We start from the raw sequence: 26,880 nt of genomic DNA, 5'->3' as shown, positions 1-26,880 counted from the left end.
GAAAATAGTATCTCCCCATCAAAAAAGTAAAAACGTTCTGTGAAACATGAACTGAAAACCACTTAAACTTTGCACATTTATCAAGTACAATATTTAAAGACCTTTTCAGATTGGGCATAATGTTTTCCCATTTTAGATCATGTGTCATTCTCTAGAGTATCATTTCTTTATCTACCAGTTGTGCATAAGAGGACATAATGATGATACAACACAAAAAAAAGTCTTATTCTCAAGATAACGACACATAGTCTGAAATGGGAAAACATTACTCCAAAGGTAAAGAAGTCTTTTAGTGGACACTCTTTTCCAAAACCATCTAAAACCAAAACTCTCCAAAGTAATAGGTTGTCGTTAGTGTTGGGTCTATACCTTGCATATAGTGAAGACAAGATCAGCAGGACAAGAGGAATCCATATTGAGAACCAGTTGAATCATCTTCTTCATGACAGGAATGGTAGAGATCTGAGACAGGAAGAGCCTGACTGTAGATTGAGGCGGTGCTTTGCTTGATGTTTTTATTTTACCACTGATTGTCTTCTTGCCCTTGCTTGAGGATGCCTCAGCTTCCTGGTTGCGTAGTTTAACCAAATCTTTTATATGCTGGAAGAGAATCCAAATTTGTACTGTATCAGAGTCCGTCCGTGTAAAAAGAGTGCTCTTGCATAGTCACCGTCACAAAGTTCTGAGATACTGAGTGGACTTAAACACGGTAATTTATCAAATCAAATACCTTAAACTATTTTTATCAATACCTTTAAATAACTTCTTGGCTGATCAAAGTCACGGCACAGCTAATTCATAGATCCAATTGGAATTTAGTGTGTTGGGTTTTATGGAGAGAGAAAAACCGGAGAACCCAGAAAAAAACAACACTAAAATCAAGGGAGAGCCCTAGCAAACTCTAAGCAAATGTGATGCTGAGTCCAGGAATCAAACTGTACAAATGAGTTTGCATTACAAGGAATTTCAAAGTGAGAATAAATAAAATACTTATCATGATGGTAATGCATTTTATAATAAAGAAGGTAAAAGTACATTATGCATGTAAACCTTGAGAGTACAAGGAATTTCAAATAAAGAATAAATAAAATACTTGATAGAAATCATGATAGTAATGCATTTTATAATAAAGAAGGTAAAAGTACATTATGCATGTAAACCTTGAGAGCCTGAGAGGTAAACTTCGACTTGGCGTACGCTTGTTGGATATGTTGTACCTCAGGCGAGTCCGTTCCTTGTCCCTCCATTATCTTCTTCTGCTGTTTCTGAAGTTCCTGCAATTGTTTTTCATGGATTGAGATTTGTCGTCTCAGCTTGTGGCGGTTTTGTCGGGCCATGGAGCTCGTTGATTGCTGGGATGTCTGGGTAGCTGGGGAAGGGACGATGAAGTCCCATTTATCAGAGGAGCTGGAGATAGATGGCTTGGCTGAGCTTGAACTTGCTCCACTCGTTGAGCTTCCACCGACTGAGTCTGCAAAACAATAAAACATAGTTATTCATGATCGTAGATAATTATTGAGAAAAATGTATAGAAATTATCACCTAGGAGAAGTTTCTAAATTTTATGCAGAATCATCCTCATTTCCATTCAACTTTAACATGGACTTTCTTGGTTAAACATGGTTATAAGCATTTGAAATGTACCGAAAACATTATAGTGAGGCTGGTAGGCCCTTGGTTGTTTACATACAAACCTTTCTACTTTCAAACAGCTGTAGCTTTTTTATCATTTAATGTTACTACACTGAAATTTTGGAATTTTTGTCTGCTATAACTGATGAACTAAGGTATATTAAGGGACACACCTTTTTTCATATGGTCTATAAAGATAAGCAAGTTTGGTTTGGCAACTGAACTCTTGTGCAACGTTTCTGGATTATTATCGATATTATTATGCAATGTACAAGTGCAAAATGGGAATATAAATACTTCAAATTGCATGAAGCACAACTAACTACTAACCTGAACTCTGGATTCTACCAACACCACAAGTATTCAAGATGTGTGCAAGTAAAAGAACTATCCAGCCAACAAGAGAGATGTCAATATTTTGGGTATCAACCTGTCCAAGCTTGCTTTGGCCTGACAACACTTCATCAAGAAGACGAAGCAAGCTCTTCAGGACTGGCATGACATCAGGAGACTGCTGGACGAGAAGTGATAACACCACAAACACCCTAGAAGAAAAAGAAAAACTGTTTTTTCCCTGAAGGACAGATTTGCATCCTGTAACAAAAATAGCTTACTAACCTTTCTTGTGGGAAGACAGTCTGTTGAGATGATGAGAAGAACTGTTTGAGAATGTCAGCCAGGAAGCTTCCCCACCATGGCTTGGTACAAGACGTGTGGAGTAACAAAGCTGCCACACGCACTCTCAACACAGGGTTCCCATGAATAAAAATATTCTTAAATAAGACTTCGCACAAGTCTCTAGGGAGTGAGGATGTCTTGATTTGAAGATCTGTTGGGTTGCTTGCTTTTGCAAGGAAGCCTCTATCATCTGGGCTGACTGCTGCAAGTGCCACTAGGGTCTCTGCTAGGCAGGTACATAATACTCTCACCTGATCATAACCTGCTTCAATATGGGACCCATATGTTTGTACCTGCTGGGTTTGTACCCGCATGATTGCTTGATGAACGAAATTCAGCTGAAGCTGCAGGTCGATGCACTTGTTGTACACACTTTGAATTTTGGTTTTGTCGTCTGAGTTGTCGAGTAATGACTCCAGTTTGCTGCACGCAAGGCTGTAGTGACAGTGAACTTCCTCGTACATGTTCTCCAGAGCACGTAACCGATGCTCAAAGGTCTCTTCAAGGGCTTCTATTGAAGTAGATGAGTGTGGCCTGCCATAAAACTCACCAATCTTCATTTTCACTTTGGCGTTGCTGCGTGGTCGACCAACGACAGTCAGCTGAGTAAAATAAAAAATATTGTTATCTATAGAGCTGCAGCATTGTAAGGAGAAGCAGCTTTAAGGGAGGATTGAAAATGTCCTCTGTTGTGAGATATTCTCTTCTAAAGTCTGTTGTTTTCATTTTAGGCAAGTCTTTGTGTCTGTCAAGACTGCATTGCCCCTCCTTCCCACGATAGGTAAGGGATAATAGGTTGGGGTAGATCATGTCTTAGGGTATGGATGTTACATGTCATGTCTTACCTTGACAAACTGACAGACAGGGGGAGGGTGCAAGTCCTTTAGCACACAGCCGCAGCTCCCAATGTCTGATACTATGGCAACCCTCTTGGCATCTTTCTCCTCGCCCTCCAACCAAGCATCAATAGAGAGTGACGATAAGTCAGAACAACTTGGAATAATAATATCTGTAATTTCCACTACAGATCCAAAGTCCAGAATAACATGGTGTCTTGCTCCAGAATGAAGCCGCTCTATAATGAGGCTTTGTGGTAAAGGTAACTGAAAAGGGTAGAAAAGAATAAAATAAAAATTGAAAACAGAAATGACGAAAATGAAAATAAATGAGATTGAACAAGAGCAAAGCAAAAAGACAAAAACCAATTCATAAAATAAATAAATAAATAGAGGATATTACATGGGTGCGCGGAGATACGAATTTTATCTTCGAAGATAAAATTTGTATCTCCAAGCGGCCATGTAGTATTCTGTTTATTATATAATTATCAATGATGTTTTGGCTTTTTCAGGCAATTCTTTCCGTGTATTTTTGAATAGCCATCACAATGGTGTTATGTTCACACGTGAAAATAACATGTTATTTTCACGTGTGAAGATATCAATTTTTCGAAATAGAGAAAAATAGATATTTCATCGGTAATTATATAATAAATTAAAATAATAAACTGTCAATGTAAACTGAAAAATTAAGGTTGGGAACTATTCAAGGTAAAAGATATGAATAAAGAAAAGAATGTCAAAGTTGGAATGATAGAATTTAATGGAAAAATCTACAGTTTCAAACTTAAACCTAAAGTTGTAACTCAAACGCAAGATAACTGCTGATAAAAAATAGTAAAAAAAATTATTCTGGAATAAAAAATTTCGAACCTTAAATGAAAGTACCTGACTTTGCTGACCATGAACCAAAGGCAAATGTGAGCCCTTTTTGGTCTCCACCTTCTTATTCATCATCTTTTTCTGCAGCGACAGGTTCACAGAACCTCCAGAGGAGTGCTGCGGGTAATAATAGCTTCCTTCTGGCCAATGATAGTAGTGATTCCCTCCAGGGTCGGTTGCTTCCATCACAGGGTTTGGAATGACTTTAGGGAAACTGGACCACATTGCTAGTTCTTCTAGTTCCTGTTTGTGCTTCTCTAGTTCTTGTTTGTGTAGATGCAGCTTGGCTAGTTGGGTGTAATGTTGCTTGGGTAAAAGAGAAATTCAGTGAGAATGGAATCCAGAAGAGAACTGACAAGAAACAGTGAACTTCCTCAGGGCTAAACCTCACATGGTTGCCTACTCAACCAAACAACTCTACTGACATGTAAATTATGGATACAGACTATGAAAATGAATTCTTCATCTTACTGACAGAGGTGAGAACTTATACAGTTATAACCTCAGTGATTCTGTAAGTAACATTAGTAGTAACAACAAGAGCAGTACTACATTAAGCTACAACCAGGGCTTAAAATAACAGTCTGTCATCATACAATGATATGACTGAGCTAAAACTACACCTGTGACTGATTGGCCATTACTTTATGCCCTGTTCATTTTACCCAAAACAGAAGCAAAGTTCACAAACCTTCAAAAACTCAACATCTGGTGCTGTTGAGACAGAAACCGATGGAAGCATAGAAGCATATGACTGGCTGTTAGTAGCACCAGTGGTTGATAACCCTGGCACAGATACCACTGGGGTTGACTCAGACCTCTCTACTCTGGCTCCGTCACTGCTTGAAGTACAACTGAAATGTAATGGTTCAACCTCTAGTAGACCTTGGTGAGGAACAAGTGATGAAATATACTGAGAACTGTCTGTGTTGCTCTCTAGATCTTGAAGTCCTTCAATGAAGAAACAAATACATAGGTGATACTTCCTTATCTTCATCATCACCACCACCATCATCATCACACCATTATCATCATCAACATCATCATCATTACAACATTATCATCATCATCACCAAAATCATCATCACACCATCATCACACCACCATCAACATCATCACACCATCATCATCATCATCACACCATCATCAACACCATCATCACACCATCATCACACCATCATCACACCATCATCAACATCATCATCACACCATCATCAACATCATCATCACACCATCATCATCATCACACCATCATCTTCATCACCATAATCATCATCATATTACCACCACCAACATCACCACCTCCACCACTAGCAAACTTTATCACCATACTACTTTATGGTCACCATCACCATCTTCAATCTTCATCATCTGTTATTATCAAATGATTATCATCATCACTAGTCATCACCATCATCATCAAGAGCATCACAGGTCCACACTATCATGCATGCTATATGCAACTGGGTGTTTTAACCCTCGCTATAATTGAAATAAACAGCTAATATTAACTAACCAACAGCTGCAGTAGTTTTTGAAGGTACAGGAGTTGGTTTAGTGGTAACTGCAGATGTAACTTGTTGTTTAGAAGTACTAGGCCAATAACTTGGCTGTGTGACTGAATAGCTTGCATCTTGTGAAGATGATGGTGCTGCCGGAACAGTCCATGGGACAGACATTTCGGCAATAGGAGGAATGGTCAAGTCGAAGAGGACTGGCTCAAATGGTAATCCATACAGACCATACCTGAAGAAAGATATTATAAATGGTTAGGTAAGATGATTTTGATACTGACAATAAAAAGACTCTCTGAATAGACATAACAAAGAAACAGCCAATCACAGCACAAACTGACCAACCAATCACAGCACAGATGATTAAAAAAATGATTTATGTTTTGTGAAAGGGAAAAGTTATCAGTCCCACTGCAGCCAAACCAAAATGATACATAGAAACATCGTCATCATAAACCCCAAACCACATTTCCCCTGCAGGTTGCCTTGGTGAGAGGCGGGCACTTTCCCTGCTACACCACCAGTTCTTCCCTACACCACCTGCTCTTCAACATAAACCCCAGAAAGTAATCTAAGTTTATGGCTAGGTTATACCTTGCTTGTAATGCAGTGTGAGAATGCAACGTCAAAGAATCCATCTTTGTTGACACCTCTGTCAAGAGTTCTTGGCAAACATCTGTTGTTTTCTTGATATCTTCAAGGGCCGCATATCCGACTAGCAGTGAAAACAGATGATGTAGTCCCCCAGCTGATGAGGCATGGATGGTGGTCGGTAGCACTTGAAGGATCCCTAGCAGAACAGAGGTCCTAAATGGCTTCTCAAGCTTAAAATGTTCAGCCTTTCTGTCCAGACTTGGTTGGCTAAAAACAAAGAATTAAAAACTTGATGAAATTTTATTTATAAGCTAGGAAAGAAGTATAGAATAATTTATCACTTGTCAGTGAAAGAAGAGCTCTGAAGATAAAAAAATCAGAGTCCCTTATAGGAATCAGTACCCATGACCTTCTGGATGCAGGCAAAACATGTTAAGAAAAGTTGTTTCTAAATTAGTATTAAATAATACATCTGTGTTCCTTAATAGACCCCTTTCGAATTCCAAATTAGCGCTGTGTTTCTTGATTACAGACTCATTTGAACAGGGTTAGCCTCGAGTTTGTGCAGAATATTCATGTGTTCCAGTCAAGGTCCGTCGAGTTTCAAAATGTTTGTATTGTTGAAGTTGTGCATTCTTTACTTTTCTGTTGGTATTTGTGAATATTTAAACACTGATACAAGGCTAATCCTGTGCAAATGAGTCTGTAATCAAGGAACACAGCGGTAATTTAGAATTCAAAACTGGTCTATTGGGAAATCGTTCCAGTGCCAGTTGTATGTAAAATTATCATTGTAGTAATAAATTATGCCTTTGGTGTATAATGAAGTAGAGAGAATAAGAGAAAAATATCAAATGCATTATTCTCTTTACTGTAAAATTATTATATAACTTGTGTAATTCCAGAAATTATCTATACCCATCTCCCCCCACGGAGGAATTTTGTTAAAGACCCCCTACCCCCTAAAATTTGGAAATTCCAAATTCCTCTGTGGGAGAGTATGGATAATATCTTGAACTGCATGACCTTATCATCCTTATCATGATATCAATAGATGATGTAAGGATGTGTTGACTACTCACCGTTGATTTAAATCTGTGCTGGGAGGGGTTTTGATGGGAGAACCAAACTTTGCATCCCAGTTTGACTGCCTGTAATACAATAACTCAATGACTTAGCATTTGCTCTAGTTTAGGCCATGGATAATCTTAATGTACAGTAAAAACATGCCCAACTTCTAAAACTTGTTTTCCTTCTCTAAAAGCCTGAATTTTGAGTGTTTTTTAATTTTGGAAAATCAGGAACCGTACGTAGATGAAATGGAATGGACTTCGAATGGCTGGATCGTACAGAACTTATACGTTTTTTATGCCGAATTTGCAGCTTTTGTCCTATGATTTTTATTTTATTCTTCATAACTAGTGATTCTATTTCAAAATGTTGCAACAAAAAATATGAAAAAAAAAAGTTTTTGATCGTGGAACTGGTTGAAGTCTGATCCTGTGAAGCTGGTCAGGGACAAAAGTTTTTCAAAGGACTGTACACATCATGTTTCTATAGGTGACTCTGTGGATGTTTAGATTCTTACAACTAATTTTTGTTCAAAAAGATGCTATTGAGATAAAGGATGTTACTTGGATGTGACTGGAATGGGTGAATTGGTCGTGACTGAAATTCATTGATGTGTATCAAGAAGTAATGATTGATTAATGATAAAGAGATTAGAGTTGTCATCATCATCACCTTAACAAATATTTATTGACATCAGTTTTTTATGTGTCAATAAATTGCATCATCACATTGTCAAAGTAGTGTGGATCCACAAGGTATAGCCAAGTGGATCCATATACTACTTTGACAATGTGATAACAAAATTTATCATCAATGCCATGACAGACACAAAAATCAGATGTTTATTTGTTTTTTACAATATAACAAAAACGATAAAAACTTCTCATTCATAGTGATCAAAACAACCAACGGAAAGAGCATGCACTCATTGATGTCAGCTTTATCTGTCTGTCCTCTTATTGATGATAAAAATTAACCAATCAGCGTGCAAGAAATTTGTAAGTCATTGTAAAAATCATCATCACCTGCACCATCATCACCATCACCACTGTTATTGTTATTATGAAAGACATCAACATTACTGCCATCAGCATCACTACCATCACCATCATAATAGTCACAATCATCATTGTCATCAATGCCACCATCATCAGTACTATCATTATCATCATAATCATTATATACCAATCGCAGTCATGCTCATCATCACCACCATCATCGGCACTATCATTATCATCATCATCATATCATCATCATCTTCTTCATATCACCATCATCACCATCACCATCATAGTCCTGTGTTTGTACTCACCTTGCACACAACAGTAATAAAACACTACACTGATGTGCAATTGTACGACCGGATTGTAGAAAACACACAGGAATTAAATCTGCTAGCCTTCTCTGGACTTGATGAATTAGACTATTCCTCCTGAAGAAAGAGAAAGGAGTATTATGGTAATATGGTACAAACTACAAAAGTTTAAAAGCTTGTAGTTTTTGAGTTGTCACATTATTCTCTCCATAAATATATTAAATCTATTCAAATATTATGAGTAGAGTGAAGAGGGAGTGTTTGTCTGCCGTTCTTGGCCTAAAGTATATAAAATATATGGTAAAAAATAATGTACCTTATCGGTGTGTGGACACAGATTCCTGCAATCCAGCACAACATATCAAGGGCTAACTTCCTTGATTTCTCTGACAGAGCTTTTCCCTGTGCAGGCGAGCAAACAATGTCTAAAAGCCGTTGATGGAAAGCTGGTTCCTCAAGCATCACAGTATACTGCATGAAAGATGATGGCTTTGGACTGTACTTGAATCGGCGCACTGTCACAGAAATCTCTTCCAAATTAACTTGTGGAGTTGATTCAAATACCAAAAGTAGAATCCTATGTCTTGTTTTGACAAGCTCAGGACATGTTAGAGCTATTCTCATGTGCAGACCCCTTTCCAGTTCTATTGGTCCACATAAAATATGCCCATTTTCCTTTGCCGCAGAAAGAATTGGCACTTTCTTCTTACTACCAGAGGATGCATTCTCCTGTTGCCACGACTTAAGAGACCACGGCTTTAACAAATAAACCTTTATTGAGGAATTCTCGTTTGAAGAATTCAGAGAAAACTTGATGTCGACATGGCCAACATGGCATTGCTTTGAAAGAAGAAGCTCAAAGATTTGTTCTCCACTTGAATTGCTATGAAAAAAAGAATTGCATACTTTAATTTGTTTACGTGAGCTGAATAGAGCATAGGCATGCAGCTCAATCAGGATCATATCCTGGGGGGGGGGTACTCCCAAATATTCGCTATATGGGTACATGCCGCCAAACAGGGTATGGTTTTCAGCGATTCTACTCTGGAACAGGGTATATAAAATCACGCTTGCTCTGGAACAGGGTATATGAAATCACGCTCTCTCCTCTCTGGAACAGGGTTTTCAGCAATCTTGCTCTGGAACAAAGTATGAATTTCAGCGATTTTTACTCTGGAACACGGTCGGGATTCAGAGGGCTCAGTGGCACATCCCTAACCTAAACGGGCAAGAGTACCCCCGGGGATCATATGCACTGGAAAAAGGACTTTTCATCTTGTTTCACGCCAATTTTAGCTACCCAAAAATGGGCCACTGAATAATGTGTGCACTTTTTATCAGTGTACAAAAATTTGGCACACACTAAAGATATACAATGCAAAATAGAAAAATAAAAATCCTGCAAAAGGATAAGTGGATCTCTCATGATGCCCTCATCGAGTTTTAGCTTGTTTCAATCGTGACTTTTCAAGTTTCAGAGAGGTTGACTTGGAGTAAGTCTAATAACATGCATGATAATGGATAACCATACTATTGTATAGAACGGTCTGAACCCACGAGAATGAATGTTAATTGAAGTATTATGATCATCCTGGGTGGATGTAGTCCTGAGAAGGACTGTTTGATGTGACTGACGTTTTGACAAGATGACTTTCGCTCAGGTTATCGAAACGTCAGTCACATCAAACAGTCCTTCTCAGGACTACATCCACCCGGATGATCATAATACTTCGATTAAAATAGCCATACTGTTTTCCAATATCCATCTTCATGTTTAATACCAAGACTCTACTAACTTTTTAGCTTCTGATTGTAGTTTCCATGTTCTGGTGTGGAGTGTTGCATCTCCCAGGCTCTGTTGATGGAGGTGTTGAGGGTGTTGTCTCTGCTGCTGTTCCTGCTGCATTTCCGACCATGCAGAAGGTACAATAGCTGTGAACCTTGGCACGAGATTCTCAAATTCAGTTTTCTGTAATAAATTGAGTAAATTCTGGACTGTCTGATCTTCTGGTAAACTTATTGATTCTGTGGAAATGAATACATAGATTTTTAGAAATCTTGTAATAAACTTGTAGTTATAGTGTGAGTGTGTGTTTGGAGGGGGGCGGGGGAGGGGAGTTTTAATGTAGTCATACTTGTATAAAAAGGCAAGTGGTGCAGTAGAAACCCAGGTTGAACATCTTGCTTAGATTCATGTAACTTCAGGCAAGGTCATGACAAGATTCTTGCCAGGATAATGGCATGAACATGACATGATCCTGACAAGAATCTTGCCAAAACCTGCAAGATTTGCACAAGATTCTTAAAGATCTTCCAGTATCTTGCTGGGATCTTGTCTAGTTTCTTAGGTATCTCTGCCATGGTCAAGGCATAACAAGATCCTGACAAAAACCTTGTCCCAAAACGTGAAAGATCCTGCAAGATTTTGCACAAGATCATTAAGGATCCTAAGGAGGGCAATGCCAGGATATCGTGCGATGCAAGCCATCATTTTTACTGACAAAGGCCACTGGTAAATGGTCATAACTTCTACTGAACATAATTAAACCCACAAACAAATACTATCAATAATATAAACCCTGACTGCAAATTAAAAATATTAATGAAATATTCGTCAAGAGAATGACACAATGGTAAGGAGTACGACATGTTTTACAGTAAACTAAACTTACCAATCAAGGAGTCAGCACCACTTAGTAGACCATTAGCCGCAGCACCAGAATCTATGCTTTCTGTATTATGTACAAGACTCAAAAAGTACAAATATCCTTGGAATGTTGAACAACACAAGCAGTCTATCCCAGGGCAATACACAAGATCATTAAAAGCATTGTCTAATTGTTTATCTTTCCCAAGACAAAACTTTGCTAGCACATTCAATGAACAAGCATCAAGAATTAAAATACTCCCATCCTGCGTCACACCAGCAAATCGGCTTTTGCATACAGAATCATCCTGGCTGCTACAGATTATATCGCCTTCATCTGCTAGCGATCCTTTTGAGAAGTCCAGGTTTTCCGAACTGTCTACAGGAAGTCCAATAACATTGAATAAAGAATTACTTGAGGATAGTTTTTTCCATACTAAAGGTTCCGAGAGTGTAGGCGCTTTATTCTCATTTATTAAAAGTCTGTATAGTAAAAGTAAACATCCCTCTGACTCTTTATTCCTCAAGTAAAAAGAAATATTTTCATTCAATTTTTCATCCAAACAAACCTGACAGGATGTCGGAGTCGTTTCATGATCAAAGTACAAATTATTTTCTCCCTGAGATGATATTTCACCAGCACTCTTCAATTCTCTGAAGTGAACGACAACCAATACATGATGGCCATCCAGGCATGGTATAATTTGTGATATACTACTGTCCATCTCTAATGCTTCCTTTGGTAATTTAATTTTTTGTATCATATTCCTACGCTTTAAATTTGACGATTCTTCATCCTGTTGCTCCGACCTTCCACTTATGGCTGCCGCACACTTCTTCATCAGGGATGATAGGGTATTACTCGCTGGCATCATTGGTAAAAAATCTTGTTCTAAATCTTCGTCGCTGCTAAGAACACTATACAAATCTTCTTGACTTCCCATTGGTTGTGAACTGCTTAACTTTGGTCCTGGTTTAAATTGTACCTCTTTATCCTTTAAGGTCGTACTTGGAACTTTTTCTGCCGAGACATCATAGAGCATTAGGTAAGGTGTTTTGTCAGCATCTGCCTCCATCTGGTGGTTTTGACAAGGACTTATGCCAGCTATCAAGACAGGTTTGTGTTCTTGAGTATACAGTTTTTTCAAATGTTGGTGATCTTGGTCTGGTGGACAAACAATTGCCGAGGCAGTCACATGCATGCTGGGTAGCTTTGGGGGGTTGTTATTAGCAGACTCAGAATCTTCGCCATGTGCTTTTGAAAAATGAACATAAAACAAGTTAAATAGTTATAACCAACAGTTTAAAAATTTGATTAATGAAAGTTAAAATGTTCTTAATTGAAGTTACCCACTTAATAGAGGTACAGTATGAGTGCAAAAAACACCATTGGAATTTTGAAATCTGGCTGCTAAATAGAATAGACCAGTTTCAAATTCCAAATTACCACTGTGTTCCTTGATTACAGACTCATTTGCACAGGGTTAGCCTCATATCAGTGTTTAAATATTCATAAATACCAATGGTAAAGTAAAGAATGCACAACTTCAACAATACAAACATTTTGAAACTCGACGGACCTTGACTGGAACATGTGAATATTCTGCACAAACTCAAGGCTAACCCGGTGCAAATGAGTCTGTAATCAAGAAACACAGCGGTAATTTGGAATTCAAAAGGCGTCTATTAATTCATTACTTACTCTCTTCATCCTTAGATTCAGATAAATGTGGTTCTTCTACTATTCCTTCGATGCATTCTTCTGCTTCCTCTGCACGTGAAAATTTTGTTGCATCAACATCTTCATCATGAAGTTCCTTGATTACAGTTCCATCATGTTGGACATCTTCTGATTCACTTGCTTTCTGTTGATCAGCTACATCATCTTCCTTTGTGATTCCATCATCTCTGGATACATCAGTTGTTTCTTTAGCAGGAGATTCACTACTTTCTCCTGACTGATTTGTCTCTTTTTCAGTTACTTGTTCATTCTCTTCTGCAGATTTTGGTGCACGATGCACCTCCACCAGTTCACTACTTTCTCCTGACTGTTTTGTCTCTTCTTCAGTTGCTTGTTTGTTCTCTTCTGCAGATTTTGGTGCACGATGTACCTCCACCAGTCCACTACTTTCTCCTGACTGATTTGTCTCTTCTTCAGTTGCTTGTTCATTCTCTTCTGCAGATTTTGGTAGTTTATCTTCTTGCGTTACGGCAGTGATATCCCCTGGAACATCACCTTGTATTGTTTCATCAACCACAATGTTCTGTTCTTCCTGGTCCAAACTACCAGTAGGTTCTGGCCAAGCTTCCTGGACTGGTGGAGGTGCTTCATGACTTATTTCATCTTTACCTTCTGAACTCGATTCTGAATCTACCATGAATTGTGAGTATACCTTGTGGAAACAATGATAATTAAATCATAAAGTAAATGGTGTATATAATGTACATTATGAACATGGCGTATATAGTTATCATTAACAACAATAACATCATCATCACCATCAACATCATTATCATCATCATCTTCCCTCACCCTCGCCTTCATATAATAATAGAAATAATGGGATTAACGGTGGATTCCAGAGAGTGGCTCTTCTTCCACTGGATTCCAATTGGAATCAGTTTAGAAGTCAATTTTATATGGAGGGAGGAAAACTAGAGAACACGGAGAAAAATCCTCAAAGCACAGGAGAGAACCAACAAGCAACTCTACTCACTTACGACACCGAGACCGGGATTCGAACACAGCTCCAATGGTGAGAGGCAAGCGATCTCACCACTACATCACCCGTGCTTGGTCACATCATCATCAGCATTGAAGCATCGCCATCAACATCATCAAGAATGTTAGTTATTACAAGCCACAAACAGTTACCTTTAATTGATCAGACAGGTCCCATACAATGATGTGCCCTGTGTTAGTGCTAGTAGCCATTAAACAAGGACAAGAACTTGAACTAATACTAGTGATCTGTAGAGATATAAGGTGATAGAGAAATTAACTAAGAACTTGGAAGAATGGAACAAGAACAGAATACAGTGGGCATTACCTTTGATGTTTTTGTATTGCCATGATGTTTAGCAGGAGTTGTGGCTAGACTTACTGAAATAAATCCAAACCAGATAAAAATGAGAAACAAATTATGATAACTATCGCCAACACCACGAACAGCATCATCATCATCATTGCCATCGCCATCATCATCAATAACACCACCAACAGCATCATCATCATCATCACCAACAGCACCATCATCATCATCATCATAATCACCAACACCACCATCATCATCATCACCATCATTATCACCAACACCACCATCATCATCATCACCATCGCCCCCACAATCATGACTGTCACCCTCCCCTCGCCACAATCATATTACCTGACATGGGAACATTTTCTGTCCGGTCCCCCCTGACAAATGGACATTCTGCAGAATGGCGTTCATGCTCAGACCTAATCAACAGAAAGACAATCTATTAACTGAAACTGGGCTGATCTAAGAGGAAATGGTTAACACATATTTGTTCTCACCAAGGTTCGTCTGTTGGCTCCCAACACACAAGACACACACTACATGTGAAGCACATAGCTCTATCATCTCCAGTACATGTTGGCTGTCAAGGAAAAAGATAGTACAAATAAAAATGGGAGTTTTGGAGCTTGTTGAGGGATTCCTTGGCGACTATTTTTCTTTATCCTAGAAGAGATGGTAGTGACAACAAAATAACACAAACCTGATGGTAGAAACCAGCTTGAGCCATGGCTTCTGGGTAGGCCCACCTTCAATGAAAATTAATAGATTTAATCAGGCAATCATAACAACAGATATAACTTCACTACTTTTTTTGTTTCATCCATGTTTTTTTATTTGCATAATCCTGCTCTGAAAATAAATAAAAAATTTAAAAAAACGTGCATGAACAAAGAAACTCTCAAACAGATATGACATTTCAACTTCAAGCTTCTAGCTTCATAGTAGTGGTAGTGATGATGATGGTAGTAATGAATATTGATGATGGTGTTGATAATGATGATGTATGCTAATGAATGATAATGGAGGTGATAATGATGGTGAGGTAGGTGATGATTAGGATAAGTAGAAGGATGAAATGATGATGATGAATAATGATGATAGTGGTGAGTGATGATATTCATGAGTGGTGATAATAAACACAACGATGGTGGTGATAATAATGATTGATGAAGATGATGTTAGTGCTAGTGATGAAGATGGTGATGATTGTAGCAATACATGTAGTAATTAGGATAATGGTCATAATGATGATGATGATGATGGTGGTGGTAGCAATGCTAGTAATGAATGATAATGTTGATGGTGGTGATGGTGGTGATGGTGGTTATGATGATGATGATGATGATGATGGTGGTGGTGGTGGTGTGTAATGAATGATAATGTTGATGGTGGTGTTGGTGATGATGATGATGACGATGGTAGTGGTGGTGATGATGACAATGATGATTCACTTACTTATAATCAGTGTGTGGCCAAGTAGAGAATGTCTGTCTTCGAGCAGCTTCAACAAACATCAGTTGTTTATAGACTGGTTGTCCTTTCTTTTCCAGCACAGACGTACCTGTGAGTGCCATAACCCTTGCAAGCATTGCTGATGCAATAGGCAAAGCGGAACTGGTTCTGTTGTTCTTGTGCAGTGAGGTAACCATGCCGTCAAATGCACAAAGAAGTGCACCAGCAGGGAGTCGAAGCTTACAGGTAACCCACTGTTTACAACAAGGGAATATAAAACTCAATAAGAGAATCCTAATCTGCTTTTGCATAGTCTTAAGAAAAACACCTCTACGTGAAACTGGAAGGCTACAATGCAAGAGAATGTTTCACATTTTAGCACTTTCTTTATGCAACACATACAGCAGATTCAGGTTGAGCACTTAACGATGCTGTTTGTCACAATCGTCAAACAGTTTAATAATGTGTTGTTATATAGAATGCCACACATTTCTCATTGGCTGGGAAAATTTATCAGCCAAACAACATCAAGACAATATGCAAATTAAACTGTTGACGTTAAACGTTTTAACTGAAACATGTGTGTATACGAGTTATACAATAGCCTTGAGTGGCATACCATGGAATATCCCAAGAGTCACTTGTATTTTCTGGTAATTTCAAATGGTATGTCACAAAAATTAAAAACCTCAAGGCTAAAATGTCTGTTGGGAAGAAGTATACCACTGAATATACAACAGCTTTCCTGCATTCTGATTGGCTGTATTTTCAATGGTGTGCAAAAAAAAAATGCACACAGTACCTTGGCTGCTTTGTCTGACTCATCATTTGAAGAACCTGTTGATGCAGCTGATGATGATGATTCACTGGTATTAGATGCTGATAATAAGCTTTGATATTTATTAATTTCATCCTTGATCTGTTCCTTTAAGGTCTCCATCACATCTAATACAGGAGGAACGGCTGTCGTCAGGCATGTTTCTATCCCTACATGTAACTGCTTCACCTGTCAAAGTATCAAATAAGTATTAATTAATCTTCAATTTATGATCCAAGAAAATAATTAGGGCTTTTATTATTTACTTGTGCAAACAAAAACAGTTTTATTCATGAGAAAATGATGATGGCTGTCTCATTGTTTACGAGTAACATCAGGGTCAAATTACAATTCTTGTGCAGGCTAGTTTTCTGATTGGCTACACTACCCAAAGTTGGAATGCATCGTTTTCATTCTACATTTTAATTGGTTCTCTTGTCTAACTGCCTAAGTGGCCCCGGTTACAGTAGTTGCACTGTAACTACCATTTCCCCCCATAACCATCACATAATTACGTCAGTCCTCCCAGAAAAACATAAAAAGTTCCAGGTATAGACCACTTGCATGTGATGTCAAAGCAGCTCAATTTGGAGGACAAAACAAAAGAATTTCAATCTCATGAGAATTGGAAACCTATTATTGTGATGTCCTCCAAATAGAGCTGCATTTCGACAGGCTACAAGGGGTCTATAGAGTATCAATAGATGCTAATAAGAAATCTTTTGTTAAATGGCACAAATGCTCCCCTGAGAGACCGCAATTACATAACTTGCAATTGAAGAATCAACAGTCCCTTTCAATTCACTATGGTTTTTCATTTTTTCATAGTAATATTAAAATGACTCCATGATAGTTGTTTCAAGATCCCATGTGATTTTGGAATATTTATAAAATAGATGTCAATTCTCAAGACAAGGGACCCGCTAAATTGAGAATTAGTGCAAGGGGTCTTTTTCTTATCAGCCTATGGCTCATGCTTCTTTTCACACTATTTTCTATGCTTTCGCCACTTCCTTTGAGCTGTATAATGGAAGGAAGCACAGAAAAACTGTTCTACATTTCCTAAATATTATGCAAAATTAAACAGATTTATATATATATATATTTTTAAATAAATAACTGACTTACATCAGCTAAGGTTAATTCCAAGGTTATAGGAGCATCGCAATCTTCAGCCACCGGTGCCTGTAGTATACTGTCCAACAGTAAAACTCCATTCAAATCTTTTCTCAAGCCTACTGTTTTTCTATCAGTAACGAAAAGTTTCTCTACTCCAGGGCAAAAACGACATTGCAGGGACCCAAAATCTGAAGTACTACTCCCTAAAATCAAGTAAAGTAATCCATCAGCTATAAAACAGAATATAAAAACCAGCATATTAAAATAGCTAGTTCGTATATAACTTAGATTAAGGAATTAAGACCTACGTATATAAGGAAGAAGTTGATGTCACGTGAAAAAAAAAGGCTTATATGTTTTGTATCATAAATAGCAACAGTCTATAGTTTCATATATTATCACTGATGTCTGCTAAGAAGAAAATTCTATGAGAATAAGAATTAGAAAATAGTATTTCAGTATAAATGCTTTCGATTAATATGTTCACTTTTATGAAGTACCTGCAAGATAGGTTCGCTTCAACGTACGACCTGAACTAACGTCTAAAACTTCAATGGATCCATCTTCTAGCGTAGCAAGGAAACAGTGTGATGTTGGGGAGTAGGATATTGATGTAGGTCGGCCGTTAAACTGCAGGCAACCTTCTTCCTGTAGGAACCACTCCTCGACCGCCATCTTGGCTTCATGGTGTAACATCCAATCACCAATCCCCGCGCTCTACCAGATATACAAAGGGCTCCCAGCAGGGGAAAAAACAATTCTTTCACTTTCCCACCCCTCCCCCCCTGTTTTCTCTTTTATCTTATCTTCTTTTTGTTCGTTATTCTTTAGGTAACTCAACTTTTATTCGTATTTTCCTCTCTATCGTTTCTTCACTTTTAAGAACGTTCATGGACAAAAGATCACATCGTCAGATTATTTTTAAATTTTGGATGACGAAAGTATTACCAAAAGTGCAGTGTACAATAACTGCTGTGTACAATACAATACAATACAATACAATATATTTTATTTACATTCTTTTTTACATTTTTAAAATACTAAGCTTCTAATTACGAATTAATCGGTTAATTACATTTTTCTTTCCTCATATTTTTGTTATTAGTTAATTTTTTAGAATGTCAGTGTCTAATTTAACACTTAGTTTTCGAGTTAGACACTGTCATTTGTAATTGTTTTTTATCGAGAGCAATACACAAAATATGTTAATTACGATACTAAATAATATAAAACAAATAAATAAATCTAGCCATATAGAAGAGGTTATTTAATGCAACTAATCTAGAGTATATATTTATAATTGTAATAAGCAAATAAAAAATGAAGGTCCCCGACTTCGTTTAGCCGTCAGAATACGTGGAAAAATAATTCATATTTTACTAATAAAATAAATTGATCGTCCCCATTTTCACATAAGTCTAGAAAATAATCAAATAGCTAGGTAGCATTTGAAATTTGTGTTAAAACCTGAACACAAAATGTTATTGGGCTACGTACAAGTGTGGATTTGGAGCCTTCGCGTTACGTGAAATTCTATTCCAATTATGCACAAAATATGTAATTTCGATTCATTACTTTTTCATTTTTTTCCACGCGTTTTACTTCTTATTACTTTCAGACTTCACTTTTTCCCCACTATGAATGATAAGAGGACATTTTTAATTTGTTTTTTCCTTCACTTTTTCATTGAGTAAAAGTTACCCTGATTAATGGGACGAGCGTGCACAATAAACAACATGGAGATTACGTTACCCAGACACCCGTCTTGTCATTCGCACGTGCGCTCGCTGGAGTTGTGTCTGCTTTACTAATGTTGTTTTGAGGCCAAAAACTAATATTATTGGGCTTTTACTTCGAGTTTAAAAAGCGAAACTTAAAGACAACAAGATAAAGTCTAATACCAACATGGATTTTTCTTATGTTGTGCTTTTAAAGCCGTCTGAGATTCGCTTTACTACCAAATACGTGAAAGAAAGATTTGACAACAGCATTCCCTTGAAAGAAACCTTGACTCAACTACAGAAAGGAGAGATTTTGATTGATGATATTCCATTTATTGACGTTATTTGGTACCAAGAAAAGTGGGAATGGTATACTTTGAACAACAGGAGACTTTGGGTGTTTCAACAGCTAGAGAAAAGTGGTCAATGCCAGCTTATCAAGACGCGTAGAATCGAAAGAGTCGAGAATATTTTTGAGTACCCAGCCTTGCTCTACGGGTCAGCAACCCTGCAAGCAAACCTGCAGATAAAGACGGAAAGTCCCTGTAAGAAAGTCAGTGTTCAAGCAGCGTGGAATTCACGAACTGCAGAAGGAAAGGTTCGGAAAAGACGAAAAGAAAGCTTCGAGTATCATGAGATGCGAGTGAGTGTCGAGGAAAATTACAGCAAACATCATACCTCAGGCTACCAGACCTACCACAAAACCTGCATGGTTTCTGAATACAAATCACGACACCATCTCAGTAGCTCCAGAAACTCAAGAGGAAGACATCGTCAGAGCCGCATTAACCGCAATCTTTCCAAGAGATCCTCAAGTTCTAGTTTGATGAAGTTAGTACCAAGTCGTAGACATACTATCTCAAGAGCGCGAGAACTCCAAGAGTTCGAGGATCGGGCATCTAAGGGAACCTATGGTCCTATCTGTGGAATCGTAACCCGAGAGTTTTGGCAGAAAAAAAGATACGAGTTCCTCCAGAGAGTTTATTCACTACACACAGGACGTCTCAGGGATCCGGGGACCATTACTAATGTGATGTTTACATGCGGAGTGTGCTACAAGAGCTTTAAAACTCGCGTGAGGCTTGAACAACATTCAGAGGAACTGATGCATTATGCATGCGTACGATGCGGAAGGTTTTTTACCAGCAACACTGCTCTTGGTCAACACCGCATCGCTCTTACTCACTACGTGTACTAGATTTACTAGTATTGATTCTGAATGAATAGTGGTGAAACATTGATATATTGAAGCAAGATAGCATGATTGAAGTGATTCACTTGACTTTACTATATATGAAACCATATTTTCTGTTGTTCCCGTTTTCCCTGTTAATCTATTTTTGATATTCAAAATCGACACCTGTTGGGTAACCGGTCATTATCTGGGAGACAAGGTAGTGCAAGTCGTGTATGTTTTGTTCAAATTATCCTGACCACCTCCCCCCTTGTAGCTTGCACACTTTTGACTCATACACTTTGTGCTATGCGGTTACATGGGGTGAGTCAGCATTGCAGTGGATTGCGTGACTGTCTAAGGAGATATATTTCCAATGTTACATCTCCTTTGTCCCCTAATGGCTAATCTTTAATTACATCAACATTTATTAACTTACATTTATTTCGTCTCGTTTTGTTCAAAAGGTTTGAATAACCTAAAGGAAAGGGTGCATATGTTGACAAATACGTATGCAATACATGGTTACAAGTTTAAGCGATTTGTGGATTTCATCAAACTCGTACATTTCAAGTGCTATAAATAGACAAGAAATGACGTCACCGTTAATTAAAGCTGAATATTCGACTAAATAAAAAGTCGTTCAATAAAGTTGGAGATAAAAAATGCGTGTTTCTTTATTTTGTTTTTATTTGTACTGCTAACCACTCTGTTGCTACTCAAGTTGCGCTTGTTGCCACCGTGAAAGGTCACAAATGAGCCCACACTCTTATTTGAATTTTAGTGACATGCTTAATAAATCATAATTAATGATTAATCCATTTTAACTTTTTAAAGTTTTCAGATTTTTTATTGTCACTTCATCTTAGAGTACGGTTATTGGAAAAAATGCATGTATTTTCTTAGATCAGAGCTTTGATTATTAAGTAGTTACTGAAGTTAAGTACGTTTAAATTTGCGAGAGTCAATTGTTCAATTGGTCAATCTCTCCTAGCCTGGTGACAATTTTATATTTACCTGTCTCAGTCTGTACGGAGAGAAATCATGACAATACGACGGTCTTAGTCCATACTGGGTGGAGACCGCGGTGTTAGTCCATACTGGTTGGAGACCGCAGTCTTAGTCCATACTGGGTGGAGACCGCGGTCTTAGGCCGTACTGGGTGGAGACCGCGGTCTTAGTCCATTCTGGGTGGAGACGCGGTCTTAGTCCGTATACTGGGTGAGGGTGTTAGTTCGTGCTTGGTGGAGACAGTCTTATACCCCATTCACACCAAGGCTTAAACATGTTTAAAAGTGGTTTAACTAAACAGGTTTGGAAAACTATCCACCAACACTGCACAATATTTGGTGAAATAATGCATGTAAACTATCCTTTGTGTTGCTGTGACAATATTTTAGAAAGTTTCATATTATATTGTAGGTTTCCAGTTTCTCAAATTTTTTCCTAATGAAAACATAGTTTAACTAAACACGTTTAGGTGTGAATGGGGTATTAGTCTGTACTGGGTGAAGACGGTCTTAAGGCCGGTTGAGACGGTACGATTTTCGCCTACAACTAGCGTATACAACACGCTCGCGTCTGTCGTAGGCGAGTTGTAGGCTTGATTTACACGGCTACGACTCGAGTCATAGGATGGCGCGAGCGTGTTGTATCATAGTTGTAGGCGAAAATCGTACCGTCTAAGCCGGCCTTTAGTCTATACTAGCTGGGTGGGGAGGGTGTTAGTCCGTACTGGGTGGAGACGGCGATAGATTTGTTGTCTCAGATTGTGAAGAAAGCACCTCTTTCCTTTCACTAACAGGAGGAGAACAAATGCTTATAGCTATACTAATACCTTCGTTGGTCATCCCAATGCTCTCTCCTGTAGCAGTCATATCATTTGGTACAGATTTATTGTTAATCGAGTCTCTATGTTCTTTGATGTCGTTCAATAATTGTTTATATTCTCTAGTCAGCCTTGCTTCAGCTGCGTCTAGTTCATCGATTGTTTCTAGTCCTTCAGCTATGCCGACTTTTGAAGTGCTCTCTTGATCGCCTCGATTATTCGGTGAAAGTCGAGATCGGAGTATCGACGCTTCGACAGTATTTATCGTTCCTATATTGTTTTCTTTCTTTAATCCTTTCCACGTTTTCAAAACGTGTCGAACCGTGATTTTTTCTTTCTCTTCCGCGCTTAACCCTCCTCTATCCCTTGTCCACCCCCCTACGTGTTCTGTAGACGACGAAGCATGACGATCAATTACGCGATTCGTCTTCTTGGCGATAAATTTTCGACACTTCTCGAAGACAAAATTTAATAGATTTTTATAAACGCTCGCCATTACAGCCATTGCTGGGTAGGTAAAAACCATACCTATGAGGATTACGAGCCAGTTACCGATCTTGTAATGAAGCGTTAAGTTCTGACCAGACCCAGAGTGAGCTCCACTGGGAACAAAATCGCCAAAGCCAACCGTTGTGAATGCTACAACAGCAAAGTACACAGATTCAAAGAATGACCATCCTTCGAGAAACAGGAACATTGGAGCGCTAACAACAGTGATGATAATTACGGAAATCATGCAGAGGAACGCTATTGAAGTAGCAGTTGGTTCCCACGAACTCGAACTCGTGTTTTGTCTTGCGATTCGTCGCTTAACAGCCCGCCAAAAGCGGTAGCAGTGATGAAGAAAAAAGGTGAATAGCTGTACTGTTAGCTCTAGAAGGGTATTGAACAGCAGGATGTTGAGTGGTATGCCGATAAGGGCGTAAGGGATGAAGCAGATCTGACCAAGTCTTGTCACAGGTGCTGTGTACCCAAATCCTGTCAGATTAAACAGAACTGTCAAACCTCTTTCTATAGTACGAACAATAAGGACACGGGGGGACGGGGGCGGGGGACGGGGGGAGGGGGAGAAGGGGGAAGTCCGTTTAACGAAGGTCTTCGCATGACAGCTCTATAGTTATCCGGTTTTTTTTCTTCTGATAGGCGGCGAAAAATTGCCAGCCACATCTACAGTTTAACGCACATACGCCGAATGTGCTCAAAGAGTCTGATTTTATCCCCGATTTATAATAAATAAATAAATACATACATACATAACCGGAGACCATACTTCCAGGCATCGAATGCTGAAGCTTCGTATGGTCGCGCGATGCATTTACGGCTACGTTGGTGATTTCAACCCCGACACCGCTATCCCGGGAGGAATTTAACTGACTGATCCGGAAGCTTGGCAGAAGCCCTATAAAGGGGTTTGTCGGCCACGCCTGCAAACCCTATAAGTCGCCTGCTGTGTCGGTAATAGGTAATCATCCATCACCACTCTTTTCAAACACAAACTTGAGAAGTCCGCATACTAGATGCGAACGAGATTGTAATGAAAAAAGTTGTACCCGCCATTTTTTGGCGACTTCAGAGGAAACGATGTAATGAGATCTATGGACTTCGGATGATCCGAAGACTTCAAAATCAGTCAGTCAAAAAAAGTATCGCCTAGAGCTATTGATCGGATCAACTAGAACACACGAGAAAGGATAAAATCCAGATGTGGAAATGATTACGGTATTAATCTAACGACTTGTAGTGTATCAGGCGATCAAGGTCAGCTAAGCTATTGAGTGGTGCCGGGACTGATATGAAATTTCTATCAAAACCCGAAGTCGTGAAGACTAAAATCCGAAAACTTTCCGATGTTTCAAACCTTGACGATACTTATTTTGACAACGAAACAAAACTTAGCAATAGTTAATAGCATAGTTTTCATACCATACTATAACAATAACATAAAAACATCTGCTTCGGTGGAATTTAGCTAAAAATTTAATTGATTTCCAAGACATTGGAATTAAAGCGACCTTTCTCGCTTTCTCGAACATTCCACGAACTATTATCGACTATCATGTCATGACAAATCCAAATTGGAAAGTCTGTCGGTGATTATTAATGCTCTTTGAACTTATTAATATCACGGTATTCCTATCATTTCTATCCTAATTTGCGAAAAACTCAAGGGATATTTATATTATTCTCGCATGTTTGCGAAGATAGTAAGATTAGTGTGTAATACTGCTAGTAATGTAAAACATTTAGAAAGGCAAATTGGAGTCGAATTCAATAGGAAGAGTAAATAAAGCTTTAACGGAAACTAAGGTGTACAAAAATTTGTACATGGAGAGATCGCTAATCAACTTTTTCGTTAGACCTCTTCAAACAGATAAAACTTCATTAATTATTAAGACTTGCTGAAAAACTGTCTTCACTGTTTCACAGATAGAGTTTCTATTTCCTTTATTTCAGTGACAGGATTCAATAGATACTACGCACTGTAACAAAAATGAAACAATTGGGACTATTTTAGGCTTATTCCATCACTTTCGAGTATTACGTAGTGCACAGTACCGATCTTTTTAATAGTAAAAAAAAAATTAAGTAAATTTTAAAGCCATCGGCGTTGCGTATTATCTAACTCCTGGAACTTTTAAGCACGTTTAGATGAATGTGACTTACCAATGGTCGTAATGACAGTACCCACGAAATAAAACGATCCAGCCAAATCCCACTTGCTTAGGTAGTGTACTGAAGGATCGATTCCAAGAGAATAAGAGTCGCGGAAAATGCTCAAAGCCATTTCAATGTCTGATTTAGATACATTAGTTTTGGAGTAGAAATCTTCAAAGAGGTCCTTGAAATACTTTACTTGTCTTTGCTCGTTGTCATATTCAAGTTCGTTGAAAATAAGCGTTCCTAATAGCATATAAGAAAGATAGAAAATCCACAGAATTAGCAGTTTGATATGTTCTTCATTCATGACGTATTTCAATTTATAGAGATTTATCTCAACTAGTAAATCACGCAATTCGGCGGGGAATCAGGGAGTAAACCTTCACTTCTCGACTCCGATGACGTGGAAAAATCACTTCAAACTTTGCTTGAACTACTTCAGTAGGATGTTCTCCTTCATTTAGCCGTTTCTACAGAGACTTTAACTTTGACTTTGAAACTCTCTTCTCTTGTTAATAGCACACGGTTTAACTCAGGTCCTTGGATAGATCCATTCTAGAGTTTCACTGAAGAAGAGCTCAGTGTACTCGGCGTAATTGTAGAATCCAAGGGGTTAACTTTATCTTAAGGACACTCGTATGTGATACGGATGCCGAATATCTGTCAGTGCTGTTCGCAAATACTCTAACACGAAATTCTGGATTCCCAGCATTAGATATTTCCTTCGGAAGAACAGAAATCCATTTTACCATAGGAGACCTTGATTTGCTCAGCAAACGTAAAAAAATCCCTTGATTACAAGATATAATTGAAATAACTCGAGGAACGTTTTTCCCAGCTTTGTTTTGGTTCGAGTTGCAATCCAAATATTGATGCTTACGCTACAATGTCTTCTTGATGATTGTCCGTAATTTAGCCACCAATGTAATGTTATACACCCTCTTTGAATGAACCAAAATAATAAACCAGAAGTGACGACACAGAGGCTAAGCTGTGGAGACTAGTTCAACCAGTAACAATTACTCCACTGGACATGACCTCGATTACTCAGTTATTTAAAACTTCTTTCTTTTGTCGTAAGTAGTAATTTACGGTTTTGAATAAAGTCATTAGACCAAGGACGGGGTTATCCGAGCGCTATCCGACGGATAAATCTTATTCAGTGGAGAAATTAATTGGTTAACCGCATCGACTTAACTTATCCACTCCGGCCCGTAGCGGGGGAAGGAGCCGGGGGGGGCCTGATTTTTCCAAAACAAGTTCACATAGTTGGCATTTGTAAATGATGAAAACTCAAAACAAGACGTGCGAAAAAGCACATACTTGAAAGAAACCATTCAAATGATTCAAAACGAACTCCCCCAATACTAGTTTTACCCCTGCTACGGGCCTGCCACTGGATAGGATTTATCCATTGGATAGCGATATTCACCCTTCATACAACCGGGCCCAGATGTTTATAACAGTTGTTTTTGTTTGTAATTTTTCGCTCGTTTGTGACAGGTGTGTATCGCTCCGCCTGTCAATATACCTTTAACAAAACTTAACAAATAACTGAAAAATTACTGTAAAAGATTGCAGATATCTCCCGGGGATGGGGGGTACTACCACCCCAACTTTGGTAGGGGTGTGCCGCCAGGACCTATCTCCTAATAACGATACCCTTGTAAATGATTGATAGTGAATAATTATAACCACACTGGTGCCTGAACCAAACGTTTTGACTGTGTTAATAAAAATAATAATAAATGTCATACTTGGACTATATTTTCGTACTCAGAAACCAAACCCTTGACACGTGACACGTGAACGTAGACCTTTTGTTTCAAAAAGGAACTTCATTTTAAAAAGTAACGGTTAGGTAGCAAGGGCGGATCCAGGTGGAGGGTCGGGGGGTC

At 38.4% G+C, this 26,880-nt stretch overlaps 3 protein-coding genes across 5 annotated transcripts in view; 1 reads left to right on the top strand and 2 right to left on the bottom strand.

Moving 5' to 3' along the window:
- Positions 1-18,285, bottom strand: part of LOC116294914 (dual E2 ubiquitin-conjugating enzyme/E3 ubiquitin-protein ligase BIRC6) — a 34,889-nt gene extending 16,604 nt beyond the window's left edge. Inside the window, exons 1-24 of one of the 2 annotated variants that reach the window (XM_031702603.2) lie at positions 18,102-18,285; positions 17,611-17,804; positions 16,468-16,671; positions 15,669-15,919; positions 14,914-14,959; positions 14,711-14,793; positions 14,559-14,632; positions 14,223-14,275; positions 14,048-14,143; positions 12,875-13,565; positions 11,198-12,427; positions 10,322-10,550; positions 8,842-9,408; positions 8,523-8,642; positions 7,222-7,290; positions 6,140-6,406; positions 5,548-5,777; positions 4,723-4,982; positions 4,038-4,337; positions 3,156-3,413; positions 2,251-2,912; positions 1,963-2,177; positions 1,146-1,471; positions 370-600 (exon numbers count right to left, since the gene is read on the bottom strand). In XM_031702603.2, coding sequence (XP_031558463.2) covers positions 370-600; positions 1,146-1,471; positions 1,963-2,177; positions 2,251-2,912; positions 3,156-3,413; positions 4,038-4,337; positions 4,723-4,982; positions 5,548-5,777; positions 6,140-6,406; positions 7,222-7,290; positions 8,523-8,642; positions 8,842-9,408; positions 10,322-10,550; positions 11,198-12,427; positions 12,875-13,565; positions 14,048-14,143; positions 14,223-14,275; positions 14,559-14,632; positions 14,711-14,793; positions 14,914-14,959; positions 15,669-15,919; positions 16,468-16,671; positions 17,611-17,804; positions 18,102-18,276 — 6,831 coding nt within the window. In that variant the 5' untranslated portion in view covers positions 18,277-18,285. The remainder of the gene's footprint in view (positions 1-369; positions 601-1,145; positions 1,472-1,962; positions 2,178-2,250; positions 2,913-3,155; positions 3,414-4,037; positions 4,338-4,722; positions 4,983-5,547; positions 5,778-6,139; positions 6,407-7,221; positions 7,291-8,522; positions 8,643-8,841; positions 9,409-10,321; positions 10,551-11,197; positions 12,428-12,874; positions 13,566-14,047; positions 14,144-14,222; positions 14,276-14,558; positions 14,633-14,710; positions 14,794-14,913; positions 14,960-15,668; positions 15,920-16,467; positions 16,672-17,610; positions 17,805-18,101) is intronic. The other variant, XM_031702604.2, reaches the window with a different exon arrangement.
- Positions 18,286-19,377: 1,092 nt separating this feature from the next.
- LOC116294895 (uncharacterized) lies at positions 19,378-21,145 on the top strand. The gene has a single exon (XM_031702583.2). It carries the CDS (start codon positions 19,507-19,509, stop codon positions 20,518-20,520), a length of 1,014 nt encoding a protein of 337 aa, XP_031558443.1. The 5' UTR covers positions 19,378-19,506; the 3' UTR covers positions 20,521-21,145.
- A 3-nt stretch (positions 21,146-21,148) lies between these two features.
- LOC116294892 (potassium channel, subfamily K, member 13) lies at positions 21,149-26,106 on the bottom strand. Of its 2 annotated transcripts, XM_031702580.2 has the most exons (3): positions 25,363-26,103; positions 24,989-25,225; positions 21,149-23,302 (listed from the first exon to the last, which is right to left on the bottom strand). In XM_031702580.2, exons 2-3 carry the CDS (start codon positions 25,107-25,109, stop codon positions 22,221-22,223), a joined length of 1,203 nt encoding a protein of 400 aa, XP_031558440.2. In that variant the 5' UTR covers positions 25,110-25,225; positions 25,363-26,103; the 3' UTR covers positions 21,149-22,220. The 2 variants fall into 2 exon arrangements, with proteins under 2 accessions (XP_031558440.2, XP_031558439.2); XM_031702579.2 differs by having other exon boundaries at positions 24,989-26,106.
- Positions 26,107-26,880: the final 774 nt, after the last annotated feature.

Source organism: Actinia tenebrosa, unplaced genomic scaffold (genome assembly GCF_029948245.1).
Source record: "Actinia tenebrosa isolate PJP-AT-01 unplaced genomic scaffold, QUT_ActTen_1.0 PGA_scaffold8__29_contigs__length_14323225, whole genome shotgun sequence".
Classification (NCBI taxonomy): domain Eukaryota; kingdom Metazoa; phylum Cnidaria; class Anthozoa; order Actiniaria; family Actiniidae; genus Actinia; species Actinia tenebrosa.
This window is presented reverse-complemented; position numbering and strand designations above follow the sequence as displayed.